At 32.1% G+C, this 20,569-nt stretch overlaps 1 protein-coding gene across 2 annotated transcripts in view; it reads right to left on the minus strand.

Annotated features, from left to right (window-relative positions):
• Nucleotides 1-20,569, minus strand: part of LOC127712069 (protein KIAA0100-like) — a 125,046-nt gene that overhangs the window by 49,626 nt on the left and 54,851 nt on the right. For both annotated transcript variants that reach the window (XM_052218263.1, XM_052218262.1), the window contains exons 27-42: nt 18,592-18,802; nt 16,566-16,738; nt 14,873-14,971; nt 13,012-13,278; nt 12,559-12,655; nt 12,168-12,261; nt 11,451-11,594; nt 10,802-10,893; nt 9,896-10,148; nt 7,466-7,521; nt 6,545-6,614; nt 3,643-3,816; nt 3,085-3,237; nt 1,272-1,350; nt 806-972; nt 96-269 (exon numbers count right to left, since the gene is read on the minus strand). In XM_052218263.1, the coding sequence (XP_052074223.1) occupies nt 96-269; nt 806-972; nt 1,272-1,350; nt 3,085-3,237; nt 3,643-3,816; nt 6,545-6,614; nt 7,466-7,521; nt 9,896-10,148; nt 10,802-10,893; nt 11,451-11,594; nt 12,168-12,261; nt 12,559-12,655; nt 13,012-13,278; nt 14,873-14,971; nt 16,566-16,738; nt 18,592-18,802 (2,303 nt within the window). The remainder of the gene's footprint in view (nt 1-95; nt 270-805; nt 973-1,271; nt 1,351-3,084; nt 3,238-3,642; nt 3,817-6,544; nt 6,615-7,465; nt 7,522-9,895; nt 10,149-10,801; nt 10,894-11,450; nt 11,595-12,167; nt 12,262-12,558; nt 12,656-13,011; nt 13,279-14,872; nt 14,972-16,565; nt 16,739-18,591; nt 18,803-20,569) is intronic.

Consider the following 20,569-nt stretch of genomic DNA (forward strand, 5'->3'; position numbering starts at 1 on the left):
ATCCTTTAATTTAAAATTCTTTATTTTCTGAATTATCAATATTTTTTATAACCATATGGATGGAGCAATGACCTGAATACTATATTTTGTAATACCTGTTTGGAATGTGGAAAGTAACTATAGACAACACCACCAACACTGTGACCACTGGATACCATTTCTGTCAAACCAGATAAATCTGGTTCAGACCGGTCCTCCACATTCTCAGGAGATAACCATGCCATTTTATCATCATCACACTCTGGTCCAGAATCAACTGTTGCATAATACTAAAAATAGTAAATGTGAAATTTAGGGCATAATGGCCTCCCTTTCACATTTACAGGTTCAGTGACCTGCCAAATCTGATTAAATTTACTTTGAAAAGTTCACATCATAATGAAGATGAAATAACATGGATGAACACATGCAGGCATGAACCAAGAAAGGAGCCTGTAATGCAGTGATTGTCGTTTGTAACTGTATATCATATTTGTTATTCGTTCATTGCTTTGTACATTAATCAGGCAGCTAGTTTTCTCGTATGAATTGTTTTACTTTTGTCATCTAAGGGTCTTTTATAGCTGACTATGAGTTATGGGTTTTGCTCATTGTTGAAGGTCGTAAGGTGACCTACAGTTGTAAGCTTCTATGTCATTTGGTCTCTTGAGGAGTTGTCTCATTGGCAATCATACCACATCTTCTTATTTTCATATGTACAAACCTGAAAACATAATGTCACTCGTCTATCATAGAAAGAGCAAAAAATTAGAAGGGATGTGTGACATTTTAATATAAATTTTAGAGAAACTCTGGTATACTTTACCTGCATACACTCCACAGAGCAAACCCATGTTGTTTTGCTGCGTAGTTGATTGTCTTTCCAGACTGGTACATGATTACATGATAACACCTGGGCATGGGCAGCACTGACAATCACATGACCTGGTGTCTCACAACCTTTTACTATCACCTGACTGTTGTGTAACTCAACTGTAACAGAAAATGAGATCACATGACTATAACAGATGGTAAAGATTATATAAAAACTGGGTATACTGTTTGCAAAAGGAATGAATGGAAACTTTGTGCATTTCTTGATGTCGGTCATTTAAAAATCAACTAATATTATCAATTTACAGTTTCTGGGGAAATTAGGTATGTTTTGATGATGACTTCAGTTAGAGTACTCCAGTTTTTTTTTTGTATAAAAGTTAACTTTATATTGAGTTAAGTTTTTGTTGGTAAACTTAACTAAGTGAGCTACTTTCTCAAGGTAAAATTTTACTTACTGAGCCAGTTTTTCTGAGTAACATCATCTGTCTGACATGCTGCCACACCTTGTAACTGATCCATGTTGACACTTGATGGCTGAAATAAAATGTAAGAATTAAGTATAAATTTACAACTCAAATCATATATGTGTTAACCTGCAATTAGCCAATTCTAAAACCGGCTGAAGGGCCACCCTTAAGAAATTCTTTGTTTGATGTTTCCTACCCATGCATTGCTTTATTAGGTAGGAAAATTTGAAATGATTTGTTGGGTGGCTGGTTCTTCATTGGGTAGGTAGACAACATCAAACTTTTAAAATTTTATTTTTGGCCTAGTCATGCTAGACAAGAGATTGTTTATCAATAGCCTCTAGAAAAGTGTATTTACTCCTATAATAAGTTGTCATATATTATAAGTTTATCTGTAAATGGATTTTATTTGCACATTGAGAAAGGATAAGACAAATGTTATTAAAAGTAAAAGTAAAAAAATCTTCTCATATACAGTATACCAAAATATGTTTTCACAACATGATTTTTTTTCCGTATAATCTCATTTAAAATAGTCAGATGCAGCGCTACTAGATCTTTGAGTAAGATCAGAATTATGTAGGTCATTTGGAGGGGGCCTGGGTGGCAGAGTGGTCTAAGTAGTTCAACTGTTCAACTACTGTATCACTAGCCTGTCAACACTGGGGTTGTGATTTCTAACCTCACAAACTGTTCAACTACTGTATCACTAGCCTGTCAACACTGGGGTTGTGATTTCTAACCTCACAAACTGTTCAACTACTGTATCACTAGCCTGTCAACACTGGGGTTGTGATTTCTAACCTCACAAACTGTTCAACTACTGTATCACTAGCCTGTCAACACTGGGGTTGTGAGTTCTAACCTCACAAACTGTTCAACTACTGTATCACTAGCCTGTCAACACTGGGCTTGTGAGTTCTAACCTCACAAACTGTTCAACTACTGTATCACTAGCCTTTCAATACTAGGGTTGTGAGTTCTAACCTCACAAACTGTTCAACTACTGCATCACTAGCCTGTCAACACTGGAGTTGTGAGTTCTAACCTCACAAACTGTTCAACTACTGTATCACTAGCCTGTCAACACTGGGGTTGTGATTTCTAACCTCACAAACTGTTCAACTACTGTATCACTAGCCTGTCAACACTGGGGTTGTGAGTTCTAACCTCACAAACTGTTCAACTACTGTATCACTAGCCTGTCAACACTGGGGTTGTGATTTCTAACCTCACAAACTGTTCAACTACTGTATCACTAGCCTTTCAATACTAGGGTTGTGAGTTCTAACCTCACAAACTGTTCAACTACTGCATCACTAGCCTGTCAACACTGGAGTTGTGAGTTCTAACCTCACAAACTGTTCAACTACTGTATCACTAGCCTGTCAACACTGGGCTTGTGAGTTCTAACCTCACAAACTGTTCAACTACTGTATCACTAGCCTGTCAACACTGGGGTTGTGAGTTCTAACCTCACAAACTGTTCAACTACTGTATCACTAGCCTGTCAACACTGGGGTTGTGAGTTCTAACCTCACAAACTGTTCAACTACTTTATCACTAGCCTGTCAACACTGGGGTTGTGAGTTCTAACCTCAAATGTGGTAGGTCCATTCAACTCCAATCTTAATTGACTATTAAAGCTGTACTCCAATCTTTATTGACTATTAAAGCTGTACTGGCTTTCGGAAGAAAAGTAATATGCTCGTACAAAATGGCCAATAGTGCGTAAAGTTGCTTTAAACAGCAACAACCAATTCAATTTACTTTGACTAGAATATAAAAAAAATGATTTTACCTCCTCAGTGAAAACAATAGATTTACTATCCGACTCAGCCACAAGTTTCATTAACATGGAGTAAGCTTTACCCCTCTGAGATTTGGCAAATGGATCAGATTTTTCTGCTGTAGGGGAACTAGCTCTGTCCTGGAATGATGATGTCCTGTTTTTCTACAAAACAATAAATTTTATGAGAAATTGCATTATAGTTTTGTTGAAGAATGAAGACCTCAGAGCAGCCTATTACTGGTTTAGGGTTTATAGTATCAGCAGGTCTATTATATGCAATTTAGCCTCAGTATAGAAAGCGGGTTTTTATATAGGGCTAACTTTGGAGAAATATTGATCCTCCATGAATCTACTCTTTTCACTGCTTTTTGATAGATCCAAGTAGCACTCTTCCAAAATTGAAGATGATCGAATTAATTCTTCAACTTCAACAAGTCGTAATCATCTAAAATGATTTGTTATAAGTAGCAGTATTACAACTATAACTACACAAATTGATCATTTTGGAGACCTCTATCATTAACCTTACATTTATTTTTTGACAAAATATTACTTCAGGATACTTACAATTGCATTGCGTCCTTCGTCGACCTTGACCACCTTTAATGCATCTGATGACAAGTTCCTCCGAAGAGACTGAGCCTTCTGATAGCTGTCATACAGACCAATCAGTACAATATTATTACTCTTGTTCCACGCTCCTTTCATATCATATACATGAACACAATGGGTAGGTTTGGCCTATAAAAAGACATATTGAATCTAATACATTAAATAAAACTGTGGGTTTTTTCTTTTTAATTTCCAATAGATACTTTAATATAATTTAATCTGTCCCACATTTAAAAAAAAAATATGTTCATAAGTTCTTATGTCTATAGGTTGCACTTTGTAAATACAGCTGTTTCTCGAACCACACCTCTTTTGGGGAGATAAATAATATTCATAGATAATTAATTTTGTTTACGTACTGGTTCCCAGTTATGATCTCTATGATTCATCTCATAGAAACATAACTTGGGAATGTTACCAGTAAATATGCATATGCATATGAGTCATATTGAAATCTGTGGATATCCTAAAGTCAAGGTAGGGGTAGTATAGAATATTAGTGCAAGTTTAAACTCTTAGAAGGGGCATATAAACATTGAAAATATGCCCCACAGCACTATGTTTTGACCTTTGTAAAAAATAGTAGTGCATATGAACTTTCCATTCTAGAATATAATTTTTTTCAAAACTTCATAGCTAAAGTGGTACAGTTTTAGCCGTAAAAGGAGTTCCTATGGGAAATTGCATAGTCGATATTTACAGAAATGAAACCTATATTGGGTAAAAAAAAAAAGAACATACCGAATTTCACCAAATCTGGATTATCTCAGAGATTTTAATGAAATTAACTGAAATATGAAGTTTTATAAATATTTCATGAAGATTGAGAAATCCTGGGCCTTTACTATGATGACTCAGCATAAATTCACAGTTTACAGTATGCATAGTTTACTAAAAGCCCTGAATGCAAAATAAATTCATAATACATGCATATTTGTAATTTAAATTGTTTAGAAGTGCTCATATTTACTCTTCACAGTCATTGAAACTCCTAGATCCTTCCTGAATATTATTGGTGGGGTGTTTTTGTCCTGTCGATAACCCAAAAGTAAGCCGTAACACCTAAATGTGCTTTTTTGTGAACACTCCGTAAAAATTCCAAGCTAGAAATACAAAATTAACCCAATAAAACTTACTATAGTATGGTCTATCCTAAATATGTACTAAATATTCCATATTGCTAAAAACAGCAGAACAATTTAGGAAATTTGAGGCCCCAGGGGCAAAAAAAACAGAGAAAAATGGCTTCCCCTGGGTCATAAAACAAATAATTTAATTTGTAAATGCTATGATTTCATTATTTTAAAGGTCTTTTGTACAGAAAACAATAACTGTGCTTGGAAGTAATGCAAAAGACAGATGTTAGCAGTCATTTCTATAAAACTTTTATTGAATTCATACATCAGACTGGTATCTTCATACATACAACTTTTGCAAATATGGCTTTGTTTAAACACTTCTAATTCATTTATTAGCTAAATTATGTTAGATATATGGTTAGAGATGATACTGTTGTGACAAGATTTATAAACTGACCATTTGAGGCAGAAATTATGAACTTTCATTGACAAATAGGCATACAGTAAGATGTGGACTGGAGACGGAGGCAGGATTGGATACTTTATATAATCTTGAATGTTGGAATGATTAACTGCTAAACATTACATAAATTTATAGTATTCTGAAATGTTTTCAATTTGTTATCAGAATAGTTTCAAACAGGTTCTAGACATTTTATGTCAGAAAAAACATGCACATAGGGTAAGCTGGCAATAATTAAAGTCTTGTTTTCAAATTCTTTAAAAAATTGAAACAGGGGTAGGGGTATAAAATGTACTGTAAAAGAAAACTTAGAGTATATTCAGTGATTTTTTTAAAGCTATAATTCAGATATATAAGTATTGTTGCTAGAAAAGGTGTTTTTAGAGAGTTTTCTATTTGATTAAATGTTAGTATAGGTTGCACTTTGTAAATACAGCTGTTTCTCAAACCACGCCTCTTTTGGGGAGATAAATAATATTCATAGATAATTAATTTTGTTTACGTACTGGTTCCCAGTTTTGATCTCTATGATTCATCTCGTAGAGACATAACTTGGGAATATTACCAGTAAATATGCATATGCATATGAGTCATATTGAAATCTGTGGATATCCTAAAGTCAAGGTAGGGGTAGTATAGAATATTAGTGTAAGTTTAAACTCTTAGAAGGTCGGGGCATATAAACATTGAAAATATGCCGCACAGTCCTATGTTTTGACCTTTGAAAAAAATAGTAGTGCATATGAACTTTCCATTCTAGGATATAATTTTTTTCAAAACTTCATAGTAAAAGTGGTACAGTTTTAGCCGTAAAAGGAGTTCCTATGGGAAATTGCATTGTCGATATTTACAGAAATGCAACCTGTAAAGATCATAAATATGATTTAATATGGAAATTTCTCTGTAAACTTCTGCTGTTTTCAAACTCAAATACTGTTAATTCAGAATGTTTTTGATGTTTTTATTGCTACAAAAATTGTGATAGATTTTGCAAAAATAAATCCTTGCATTTCAAATTTTGAAAGCATCATTTGTATGCAGCACTCCCTGAAATCACAATAATTGATAATTAATATTTCATATTTGTCCTTTGTTCAACAATCCCAATAATAAATGCATGCAAAAAATTACTGAATTTACAGTATTATTTAATTTTTGTTTTCCTCAACCCTTTATTGCTTTGCATTGCTATTTTGATGTGATTTGTTTTTCTACATCCTTCATTTGTGGAAAGTTTCAAAGCAAAATGTTTTTTTTTTTTTACAAAGTCTGTCCTACAACTTCTGGTAACATTTTAGTTATCATTTTCACTTACACCATTTTTAACATCTTCCTCTTCATCAGAAGAATCCGATTCTACAACTTCTCCTCTCAAATAGGTCACCCTAAAACACAAGGAAAATCAAACATCAGAAACCTGTATAGTACTAATAAAAGAACAGGGTTGCAACGTCCCCCTCGTTGCACATATTTTATCTGTCCATTGGCAAAAACTAAAAATTTCTTCAATTTTTTTTAAAATATCTTAGAGAAATGAAGGCTTGAGAGCAAATGCAATGCAATTTCAGATATAATCAACATTTCCAAGGGGCATACTCTTTTAAATATATTTCATCTGCATTAATTTTCTTAATTGTCCAAGACATTGCTGATATAGACTTTTGACATAAATTTGATAAAAATCTTGCAAAAATTGTATCAGTAAGAGCGCTTATGATGCAATTTTCAATATAATTAACATAACTCTTTTTAAAATAATTGATCGGCACTGATTTTCAAACTTGTCCAAGACATTGCTGATATAAATCTATTAATCAAGTTTATAAAAATCTTGAAACAATTGTACATGGAAGCACTTACAATGCAATTTTCCATATAATTAATGTTTCCAAGGGGCATAACTCTTTTAAAAATTATTGATCGGCACTGATTTTTCAAACTTGTCAGAGACAATGCTGATATAAAACTATGATAGAAGTTTCATAAAAATCTAATAAAAAACTGTACAAGTGAAATTGCTAAAAAAAACTGATGATCAGTATTTCTTTGTCCCCTGCAACAAGTTGACATTAATTGTTTTGCTCTTTTTAAATACTTGGTGAGATTCAATGAAGAAGTCATCAAATTATTTTTATAAGGGTGATATGTATAAATGATTTCATTTCTACAAAGAATGATTTATCTTTTACAGGTATCCCATACACGTAATACAATCACTATATCAGTAATATAATACCTGCTGACACTTATGAAGAAACTTTTGTCAACTGGAAATCTTAGGGAATGGTTAAGCTGAAATATAGAAATTTGTTTTAATGAGAGAAAAAGTCTTGTTACTGCAGAGGCATAATGTAAAAGTTCAGTAGGATTTAGCACAGATCTTTCTACAATCAGTAGAGTTTCTTTGTTTGTGTTTAGTTTTTGCACCCTGATAATACCATAAAAATATGAGAAAATATTTAAATAATCTTGTTGTTTCAAACTTTCACAGCCTCTTTAATACCAACCTCCCAAAAAAAATCAATGCAAGAACAATCAAATTTAGATATTTCTTACCTTGATGTAAACACACAAATCAAAAGTAAAATGAATATGAAAGGACCATTTTTACATAAAATAACTGTTGACATATGTCTTGCCTGTAGAGTGAGAGACCCATATTCGCCGCATAATTCGTTCATTTCAACTTAAATCAGACCTACATTCGAATATTTGTAACTTTTTATGTAGGTTTCAGAAATTTAACTATATGAAAAAAATGTTTGATAAAGAAATTATCTTCAAACATTGGTTAATTGTTCTAAAAACGAACGCAAACTCAAGAGGAAATCAAGTTGTTCGTGTACCATGGGGGACACATTTTCGCCGCAATGTATGATATGACCATCCTCATTATCCTGGTATATTATAAAAACGAATGTTTGCAATTACATGAATTAGCTTGAGAGATCATTCCTTTACGATTTTTCTCACAAATATTTACTTAAGACTGCGCATGATTGCCATATAAATCTTACATAATTGCCAAAATCATTTAAAAACACCTGCGTATTTCTCAATATGTGCGAATAACCTTGGAAATGGGATAAAGAGGAATATCAACAGTTCAAACATTACAAACAGCCTTTACCATCTATTTAGGTAGATATTGGGTAAAGGCACACAAATTTTACAGAAAAAATAGCAAAACGGCGAAAATGTGTCCAAGGCGAATATGCGCCACCCACTCTATATAATTCTGATAGTAAAATACAAATGTTGAAATCAAAATGTGCTACTCTTACACAATAAACTGCTTCGCTGAGCGCAGCTAGATACGCCCGCAGAGGTCCAACCCTGAACAGTTGGGGCAAAAATGGACACAATATTCAAGCTTGATTCAGGTCTGAATTTGGATTGTAATTAAATATTTGACATATTATAGGTTTCTGAATAAATGTAGTCAAAGAACTTGAAATTGGTTATATGAATTGAATTTATATTCAATTAAAGATTTCTTGCTGTTGTGCAATACTTAGTATATCTGTTTTCAGACTATAAACAAATAAAGTTCAATTTATTCTCAATGTCATATTAGAAATTTATGAAAATAAAAAGGGAGCTTACATCAATAGATATAAACAATTCACCAAACTTTCATGAGAATTGGTGACAGCAAATTTGAGTTATTGTCCAAAAACTGGAAAATCACCCCTTTTTTTAATGAATAAAACCCCATAACTCAGAAATGTAAAATGTAAAATTTATAAAATTCTAAAGGGAGCTTACATCAATACATACAAACAATTCACCAAATTTTCATAAGAATTGCTGAAAGCATTTTTGAGTTTTTGTCCGAAAACTGGAAAATCCCCCCTTTTTTTATGAATAAAACCCTGTAACTCGGAAACGTAAAATCTAAAATTTATAAAAATCAAAAGGGAGCCCATGTTAATAGATATAAACAATTCACCAAAGTTTCATGAGAATTGGTGACAGCAGTTTTGAGTTATTGTCCAAAAACTGGAAAATCACCCCTTTTTTTAATGAATAAAACCCCATAACTCAGAAATGTAAAATGTAAAATTTATAAAATTCTAAAGGGAGCTTACATCAATACATACAAACAATTCCCCAAATATTCATAAGAATTGCTGAAAGCATTTTTGAGTTTTTGTCCTAAAACTGGAAAATCCCCCCTTTTTTTATGAATAAAACCCTGTAACTCAGAAACGTAAAATCTAAAATTTATAAAAATCAAAAGGGAGCTCATGTCAATAGATATAAACAATTCACCACAATTTCTTGCAAGTTGGTGAAAGCATTCTTGACTTATTGTCCGAAAACTGGAAAATCCCCCTTTTTTTTAATGAATAAAACCCCATAACTTGGAAACGTAAAATCTAAATTTTATAAAAAACGAAAGGGAGCTCACGTCAATAGATATAAACAATTCACCAAAGTTTTATGCAAATTGGTTAAAGCATTTTTGAGTTAATGTCCGACATGTTGACGACGGACAGACGGACGGACAGACGGACAGACGGACGGACGGACAGACGGACAACGGTATACCATAATACGTCCCGTAAACGGGCGTATAAAAACTATAAAAAAAAAATTCAAAAGTCAATGAACCATATCTCATTGAGGGGAAACAAAAAAATCATTTAAATGTAATAATTACTTGTTCGTCTTCAGATTCTTTATGAGCACTACACAACCATGTTTTAGCTCCCAGTAACTCACAACTTAAATATCTCACACTCCAGTTTGCAGCTGGACGATGGAACAAGCCATCCTCTATTGGAACTAAAGATAAATCGTTACACACACTGAGTACAAATGACTCAGCTAAAAGTTCAGAGCCGTGTTGTTTTGAGAAAGACATCCAGTAACATATGTTAAATCTGTGTAGGTTCACTGCCATCTTTATACTCCTACAAAAAAATATAAATCTATATCAACCAAAGACTTACAAAAAAGGGTCATGAAAATTTTGCAGGAGATTTTCTGCCATTTCACTATGACTTGAAATTCAGGGTAATTTTTTTACAAACTGTAAAATTTATATCAGAAGTCATGGCATTAACAAACTATTATTAACATTTTTGAGTATACTGTGTATTTATTATTATTCGTTGGATACTAATTTTGGTTGATTTTGTGGGTACTGGTTAACCACAACTTTAAATCTTCAACTACTTACAAATTTTCTATAAGCTTGTATGCAGACTTTTCCAAAATCACAAAATCAAATATCCACGAAAAATATATGTTTTCCTCAATCCACAAAAATTGATACCCATGAAAATAAATGAATCCACAGTACATGCAAGTTACAAAGTCCACTACATTCAATCCTAGGAGCTTTAGAGTTTTGTAAGGCGTTAGTTCATTAGTTCATATCTGAAGACTTTCCAACCACCATCAAAATGAAGAATAGTATCAATGAAAGCACTGTGCCTTTGATAAATTAATATTTTTTACAGAAAATTATCTTTATCTTTATCATTATTAACAATAGAAACAAGCATCTCTGCAAAGGGTAAAAAATGTATACAAAAACCATCCACGACTTGTTATTACATACTTGTAATGTCTTGTTAATTGAGGTTTTCTTGATTTATTGCTGTCAAATAGTGCACCTCTTCTTGTAGGCCTAGTAACCCCAGCTAAACAGAGCTAAAAGATTGAAATTCAGTAATGCAATAAACTTCATTTCTCAAATATTTAGGATTAGAAAGAATACGAAAAGCTTGTAAAGCTGAAGCCAGCAACAGACGTAATTTGAAATCTTTTGTATATTCATTATTGCTGTTAAAAAAGCTTAAATGCTAAGTAAGGTATTTCTGCTATTTAACTATTTCATTAAATTAAGTTACAATTTCAGATTGGAAATATCCTCTGAATTGCCATTGGTTAATTGAGTTCTATAATAAGCAAGATGAAGGTAACATTAAAAATATTTGAGGACAAGAAATTTCTATTTATCATTCAATACTTCCAATATGTCTTTTACTTTTGGTTGGCGACTCTAATATCCTGCTTTGAAAAATAGGTTTATTACTTTTGCTCCAATATTTACTTTACTTTTAAATACTGTTGCAAGCTTAAAATTGCTGATAAAATGAAAAAGCTTTCATATCTGTCTATGGTAATATATAGTTAATTTTCATTTTTCTATTCAATCATATATTATTAGGCTGAAGATGATATTATAAATTTTGAATGCTACAAACCTTAATCTTATCCAGAAATCTCAATGTACTGGCATAAAATATACATTTAGGTACATTCAGTGTGTTGTCATGTTTAGGTTTGGTGTCGAGTGACATTGTTACACTCAAATTCTGTGATCTAAAAGCTCTAAAAGAATCATGGTCCTATAAAGAGAAAAAGAAAATAGATTAAAATTGGTCTTCTATTTATAAAACATCACATGAAAATGAACTGAAACTTAGGAAATCAGACAATTTTCACAATCTATTATTCAAAGTAGGAATGTGAATATATTGTAAACCAACTAACTTTTGCAAGCAATTTATTTTTCGTGACTTTCTCTTGCAGAAAAATAAAGTGAATATAAATTGTTGCAAGTTTTTCCTTATCTAAATACTTCAAGGAGACTTGAAAATCATGAAATTAAATTCCTGCAAAGTATTTTATAAACGGCTAAATGTGAAATAAAGTATCAACGAAAATAAGCTGGTTTACAGTATATTAAAATTGCTGCAAAAAAGATCATATTTACTGATGTTTAACTGAAATTTATCATTAAATCTCACAAAGAGCATTTCAAATAAATTTTGGTGGGTGGTTCTATTAATACAAATTGTTTATAATTTAAAATTTTGCTATTGGTGATGCCTCTCAATCATAACACCACTCTTCGCATGAACTAACAAAACTGCTTAAATGTTTCATATAACAATTTTATATTCCAATGCAGTAATCACCTCTAAAGAATATTCTGGTACTTTGTCAGGGGCACAGGGCATCACAGCATGATGGTCATTAGGGTCTCCACGGCTTATCCAGTCTAAATGTATGCTGAAATTTTTAAATGAAATGTAAACATATGAATTTGACTGACCTGCATTCTACAGTTGTTATTCAATAAGTCCAATGTTCAGAGTTGCTTGTAACAAGATGTTGATCATGAAAATACTTCAAAAATTAAAATTTTCAGCAATTTCACAGTGAAATTCAGGCAGTTTATGCCTAAAAAGCTATTTTCCATAACAGTTTTAACTTTTAAACATACTTAAATTACATTTATAGCAATGAATGTCAAAACCTATTCCTTTGACTGGTGAAATAGAGGCCACTTTTCTGTCTTTTACTTACTTTAAACGTAAGTTAGGCAGATGTAGAAGTTTACAATCATCATATTTAGAAGCTGTGTTCACTGATATGTCAAAATCTCCTTTTAGAAGAAAATTAGCTGAAAAAAAAACAAATAAATGTAAATTTTATCTACCACATAATCATACAGACTGATGAAATTTAATCTACTATTAGATTTGTCATCCACAAAAAATTCAAAATTGGACCAATAAACATGAAATTCTTATTATAAGGATCAATGAATAAATTAAGCAATGTAAAATAAATCATTCAATCAAATATATTTCTGATCTCCAAAATGAAAATATTTTATTTATATTTCTTGCTTTCATAACTCTTTGACATTAACACTGGATTAAAAAAAACAAATACGAAATCAAGAAACTGTGAAAATACTATTTTTTCTCATTCTACTTGAATTTGTACCCATTTATCCAATTCAAATAGTATTACCATTTGTCCATTCCATTAATAGATTAGTCCATGTCCAATCCATGAACTCTGTCGTGTTGTAAGGATCAAATGAAGCATGGTATAACCAGGTCATTTCCTGTATGGAAATGGTCAGTCTTCCATGAAGCAGAAGTCTAATTTTATCCCAGACTGGCATGGGTATGCTCGGGTCTACCGAGGGTTTGTTAACATTGTCAAAGCAAACATTATACTGAGCTACACAAGGTTCCCAGTTAGCCCCATAGGCTTGCGTCCAGGATACCACATCTGGAAAAGATCAAAACAATTATGATATATTATGCAAAACAAAACAATATCTGTCTTGGTTTTCCAGACCAACCCGAAGTTGTAGCTCCAACCCTTTAATATTTTCCTCAAGATTTCATCTTCATAAACTATTATCCAATTAATAGGTGTTTTAAAAATCAACTAAACTATTCCATAATAGATATGAAACAAAATTGCATTACCTAATAATCAATGTCATTTTTGTTCATTGCAAGATTAACTAGAGGCTCTCAAGAGCCTGTGTCGCTCACCTGTATTTACTGATGCTTTGGAAATCATGTAAAATAAGGTTAAAATCATAATTAATAGTATTAGATATTAGATATTATAATGATATCTAAGATAATAACAAAAAACTGCAAAATTTTTGTAAAATTACTAACTCAGGGTCGTCGGATTTGTCTGAAAATTTCAGGGCAGATAAATCTAAATCTGATGAACATTTTTGCCACCTGTAAGATTTGCTCTAAATGCTTTAGTTTCAGAGATATAAACCAAAAACTGCATTTTACCCCTATGTTCTATTTTTAACTAAGTTGGTCATGATGGTTGGAAGGCGGGGTCATCAGACAAATTTTTTAAACTGGATACCCTAATAATGATTATGGCCAAGTATGGTTAAATTTGTATCAGTAGTTTCAGAGAAGAAGATTTTTGTAAAAGATTACAAAAATTTACGAAAAATTGTTAAAAATTGACTATTAAGGGCAATAACTCCTAAAGGGGTCGACTGACAATTTTGGTCATGACAACTTATTTGTAGATCTTACTTTGCTGAACATTATTGCTGTTTACAGTTTATCTCTATCTATAATAATATTCAAGATAATAACCAAAAACTGCAAAATTTCCTTAAAATTACCAATTCAGGGGCAGCAACCCAACAACAGGTTGTCAGATTTGTCTGAAAATTTCAGGGCAGATAGATCTTGACCTGATAATCAGTTTTACCCTATGTCAGATTTACTCTAAATGCTTTGGTTTCAGAGATATAAGCCAAAATCTACATTTTTCCCCTATGTTCTATTTTTAGCCATGGCGGCCATCTTGGTTGGTTGGCGGGGTCATCGGACACATTTTTTAAACTAGATACCCTAATGATGATTGTGGCCAAGTTTGGTTAAATTTGGCCCAGTGGTTTCAGAGGAGAAGATTTTTGTAAAAAGCTAACGACGACGGACGCCAAGTGATGAGAAAAGCTCACTTGACCCTTCGGGTCAGGTGAGCTAAAAATAGTAAAATTTCTGTACAATATGTATAATACTGGAACTTTTTTACTTGGTGATTCCACAATATTTCTAGCTTGTGACCATATAAAATATCTCAACCTACGCCCCCCATAATTTTTTGGAACACACCTTTTTTGGCCTTATATATTTTATAGCAAATGTAAGTTCAATTTTAGTTACCTTGACCTTCATGACGACATTAATTGTCTTTTTTTTTTAGGAACCAATTCCCTCAATCCTCATGGATACACATTCAAAACAGGTTGTTTTTCCTAAATTTGTATTGAACCCTAAAAGCTTTTATATAAAAATTTTGTTAGAAAATAAACTTTTAAGATACAAACCACAGCTAAAATCATGATAAAACTTGAGTGCCGGTAAATTTCTCTCTACCTCCATATTGGTCCATGGAGTTGCTACCTCCACTGTACAACTTCTCTTAGCTACAAATAGAATAAAAAACAAATAATGATTGTGTTATTCAATTGAAAATTCAATTTCTCAAATTATTTATTGTTTAATTTGGTCAGAAAGGTAGTCTAAATCTAATTCTTCATCTTTCATTTTAAAATATGTAATGTTCCACAAGAAGTGGCATGCAATGTTGTGCAAGATATATTCCCACTTGTTATGAGACATTGATGAAAAATCACATGATCAGTGGGTAAAAAAATACACAAATAAAAATAGGTCAAAGTTCATGTGACTAAATTTTTCTAAAAAATTACTAAGTTCCAATGTCTGGAAAAATGAGAAAAAATTCCATAATAGCAGATGCACAACATATGTGCAATCTTCCCAGAGATGGATTTAGGGGGGACCCAGGAGGCCCGGACCCCCCTTTTGTGAGAAAAATTTGGTTGATTATATAGGGAATCACTGAAGCATGACTGGAGCTGGGCCCCCTCTTAGGCAGTCAGTGGGCCCCCACTTTTGAAAATTTCAGGATCTGCCACTGCTTCCTGTGAAGTTTCAGAGAACTGGCTTGAAAACTGTAGTAGTTGAATCCTCAAAAGTAAAGAAATGTGTTGCAAATTTTCAATTTATAGATCATTTACCTGAACTTCATCTAATGCAATTCCCTTAAACAAAATAAACTGAAATGGTTAAAACCATTTAAACGTTTTATGTTTTTAGCTTCTCAAAGTTTTGGTCTCCTGTAAAATACTGATAAATATTCCATATTTAAAAATATACACCTAAAATCAGTATAATCCAATAATTCTCAATCATTAGCCTTCTGCAGCTATCACCTCTAAGGTAGCAGAGGATTTCTTTTTGAGAGTGTTGCCATCATTATGTCAACACTCTGCTGCAAATGTACTGTTCATCAGATGTAAAAAATATTTGAAGAAGTTAGGTTTGTATACGCTTAGGCACAGTTCTTTTTGGAATTTTTGGTTAGCAATGCTTTTTAACTTTGTAATTGATTTGGTCTTCACATTGAATTTACAAAATAAAGCACAGTAAATGATTAGAATGATTAGAGTGATTAAAGTACATTTAAACAAACAAGTGAATCTGTGAGCTACTGTTCACTAATGATACCCCCCACCCCCATCCCCGTTAAAAGTATAAGGTAAACAGGAAGTTGTTGAGTGATGAATCTGAAAACTCAACACACGGTATAGCTGATTCATATAAACCCTGAAACCAAATTTCAGAAATCCTTGTAATGTAGTTCCTTAGAAAGATGCGACGAAAAATATTCATGGGAAGGATGGACGGATGGATGGATGGACAGACATAGGTAAAACAGTATACCCCCACTTTTTAAAGCGGGGGTATAAAAAACATGTATACACATTTAAAGAAAGTAACATATAAACAATGTCATTGACAAAACATTAAGTCATTTGGATGCCACTGTGACCTGGAGAAAATATGTTTTCTTAATCAATTTATAGATCTAGGTATGTGATGAGTCTTATGAAGATGAAAGAAGCATCTGGCATACTAAATTATAATCCTGGTATCTTTGATGACCATCTATATACTTAATGTAAGAAGGGTTTTTACTTATGCTACAGAACTAACCTCTTTTAGTTCCATCTTGTTCAGCACCAACCAGTCTTCCCCATAGATAAAGATTTTTAACATCAAACATTGGCTGAGGATAGTCACGTAACATCACAGTCCAATGGTTAATATTAACTGTTACATAACGACACCATAGCGTCAAAAATTCTAGACCTTCTTCTGGATAGGGACTGAAAGTACAGTAAAATATGCTATGATAAAGTAATACAACAGTAAAAATTCCATATTGAAAATTCTAATATGAGTACCTACTGTGGATTCATTTTTATTCGTGGTATACCAATTTTCGTGGGTTTCATGGGTCACAGCGAACCACGAATTTAAGAGTTCAACGAAAAGAATAATCACGGGAAATGTGCATGGATTCGGATTCAGTTATGTTATGCAGTTCTAGTATAGTGTTGACTAGCGATAAAGATTGTAACATAACACATGTTTTTATTGAAAAGAAGATACAAGTATTTTGATCAAATCAATAATAAAAATATCGAATATCAGGGATAATTTACTTTTTTAAAATTGATTAAAACTGTTAATGGAAAGTTGTTAAATACTGTGTCATAGTTTGGTTTACTGGTGATTAAAAATCAATAGGATTAAGTACGGGGATATTGCCCGTAGGTAATATTGTTTATGACAGGAACATTTATTTTCATACCTTTTACTTATATGACTGTTTATTATATCGTGATAAATGAGCTTTCAATCATAGAGTTTTGAATGCCTTATATAATTCAGACAAGAATTTATAAATTGTAAAACAATAATTAGTTGTCTCTGTCCATTATTGTAATAGAAGTTTTCAATGAACACTTTAACCTAGAATGACCAAGCGAGGATTTTGACAATTCAAAACTTTTTCAATGAATTCCTTCTTTCTTGTTTGTTTTATTATTGATCAAACCAAGGTGGTTATATGATCTCCTAAATCAAAAAGAAATCCACGAATTACGTATCTGAATTTATTTATTTTTTGTAATTAGCGATCCACGAATTTACGTATACCACATAACATCTTTTTTTCTCTATCCACGAAAATAAATGAATCCACAGTATATATCATCAACCAGTACATTTACTTTTAGCACAAACGCATTAATACACAAAATTGACTGTTCTGAGTTACCCCCACCTTATTTGTTCGACCAGGTAAACTCAATTTGCAACAGCTAAACCCAAGTTTTACTGAGGCCAAGCTTCAAATACAAAACCGCTACCTCTATTTTAATGCAAAATAAACAAAGCAGTCCATTTCCGTTATTATTTCGGTGTAAAATTTCTTAAAAAGAAAATTCCACGAAATGATGTTATCGTCTTTGGCATCTAAACAAGGTGACGTCATATGCAAACACTGGGCATTTTCATAAAATAGGATAAAAGGACCATTTTTAGGTGGAAAATGTGAGTTTTTTCTTTTTATTATTGAAAAATATAATACTATCAATACTATTATAGAGGGGATAAAAGGGAACAGCCAAAACAGAATCTTGTGCATAGGGCTTTCACGGTATTAGTCCTATAAGAATCGAAATAAATCATGGCAGCCGTAGATTTGTAAATTTGTTTTCATTTAACCATGGGTTGGACATTTATATTCATATTTTACCCCTAGCTATTGCTCGGGATATAAAAATTGAATATAAATGCCCAACCCATAATAAATCACAACAAATCTACAGCTGCCATGAACTATTTCTTAAATTATGTATGATTTTATCTTATGCTAGTTATGCACATTTTGTTAATCTACTGATCAAGATTTAATAGGAGGGTAAAGATCTAAAACACAATAGTTAAACCGACCCACACTTTGATGTGCCTGTCCAAAGCCATGAACCTTACGAGTAGTTGTTGTACGTCATGTCTGTAATATCTTACTTATCTATTTTTTCTTATTTGAAAATAACATTTAACCGTGCAGAAAATTAAATAGCCGAATAAACACCAACTGATTCTAGGGAAAGGTATTACTACCTTTGCAATAATAAATAGTTTTCAAATTAATATCCTTCTGTAACCTCACCTATCAGAATCTATTTCCCTCATATGTTTTACTGCATTTTCCTTTCCATGATATGATAAATCAGCCATTGCTATGATTTCTAAATCTTTCATTGTCCATGTAAATAGTTTTGTTCTCATTGGAGTATTAGCATAAAGAAGTCTGGAACGTTTCACATATATATCACTACTCTTTTTAGTCAAAGATGCATATAGTTCCTCAATTGTGTCAGCTGAAAATGAAAAAGACTGGATACTGTAAATTCAGATATTATTGCATACATTTATTATTGCGATTGTTGAAGAATGGACAAAAATGCGAGTTCAATAATTGCGATTTAGCGAAAATCTGCATACAGATATATGTTTCAGATACAAAAATGAGAGTTCTTATTATTGCGATACTCACCCAGTTGCATTATTCGCATGAATAAAAACCTCGCAATAATTTCTGAATTTACAGTAGTTTACATGAAAGGAGGCCCTATTTCTATCTGTTTTGCATTCATTTTGTTTTCCAATTTAGTGCAAATTCTTCTTGAATATTATGTCTTATCTTAACCAAATATGCAGCTAATTTGCAGAAAAAGTATATATTTATGTATATTGCAAGAGCACACAGTAAAATATTCAATTTATATGTATCCTGTAACCAAAAAAAGCCCTAAATTTTCTAGAAGGAAATAGCAAAAATGTTTATGTCAGGAACAGAGAACACATTTGACGATAACTTTCTAAATAAGTCTTTTGCATGATGTTTGCAGTAACAAAACAATTCAAGGACATCTAATTTTTATAAATTATAATTAATTCAAGAAATAACTGTACTTGTTACAGTGCGGGACGTTTGCACTTTTTCATAGGACCTTTGCGCTTCAATTCATAGGACATATGCGCTTTTTAAAGGACATTTGTGCTTTTACAATATTTGCTTCTTATGACTTCCCTCCTATTTTTTCCGGGCTTAGGACTGGTAGAATTGACCTGGCAGAGTTAAAATCATAATTTTCACTATGGTTAAAAGTTTAATAGTCACGTCATAGCACATTTGTGTTTAAAAGTCATTTGATAGCAAATTAATATAGTTATATATATCTCAGAGTGAACATTACTTAAAGACAGGTAGTTATCACAGGTCAGTTTTTGCTTGATATCTGAAGCTCAGGGAATGAACAAATTTAGCTCTTGTAATCTATCCTGACTGGTATTTCGCCCAAATGAAATAAATATTCTAGTTTCACTTTCTCAATTCTTGACTGAGGTCCCTGTTTATCAATGTAATGAATTTTAATGAAATTAACCGACTGTTGTTCAATGATAAAAATCCATCATGACATCTACATTTTTTTTTCTTTACTAGTCTATAACTTTACACTCTATGTCAATGTGAACTAACTAACCACAAATGTAAGTTGAATTTATTTACGTAATGATTACAACTCATTAAAATTACAGGTAGACAACTAGAGGTAAAATGCGCAAATGTCCGTTCAATCTAATACAGGTGTATCAAAATCTAAAGCGCAAATGTCCATTGTGTTAGAAGTGCAAATGTCCAATCGTGTTACAGGTAAAAAAGCGCAAATGTCCTGTGCCCACTTGTTATATCCCAGTTGACCACCTATGATTTGAACACATTCCTGTTTATATTTCTATTCTTACTAAATACTAATAGAGTATTAAAATAAAACACTTTGTCATATTGCACTACAATTTCAATCAACCCTCAAAGTACATGAATTTCAACAATTTTATGTATGCAAAAAATAAGACAATTAAAATATGCCAAACTGTATCAAATTACCCTAAAGGAAGATATAACTCTCTTGATTTCTTTAATTGTGGGGCAGATTAAACCTTATAAATTTAGCGATGATTTGTGTTTGTTAATACTGATCAGTTTTCATATAATTATGAGTAAAAATTTCTTTAAATGTCATGACCTTACATTTGGGAGTGCATTGGAAGGTTATGAGAAATCTGACATTAAATGGACCATT

This window comes from Mytilus californianus, unplaced genomic scaffold, assembly GCF_021869535.1.
Source record: "Mytilus californianus isolate M0D057914Y unplaced genomic scaffold, xbMytCali1.0.p SCAF_8, whole genome shotgun sequence".
NCBI lineage: Eukaryota > Metazoa > Mollusca > Bivalvia > Mytilida > Mytilidae > Mytilus > Mytilus californianus.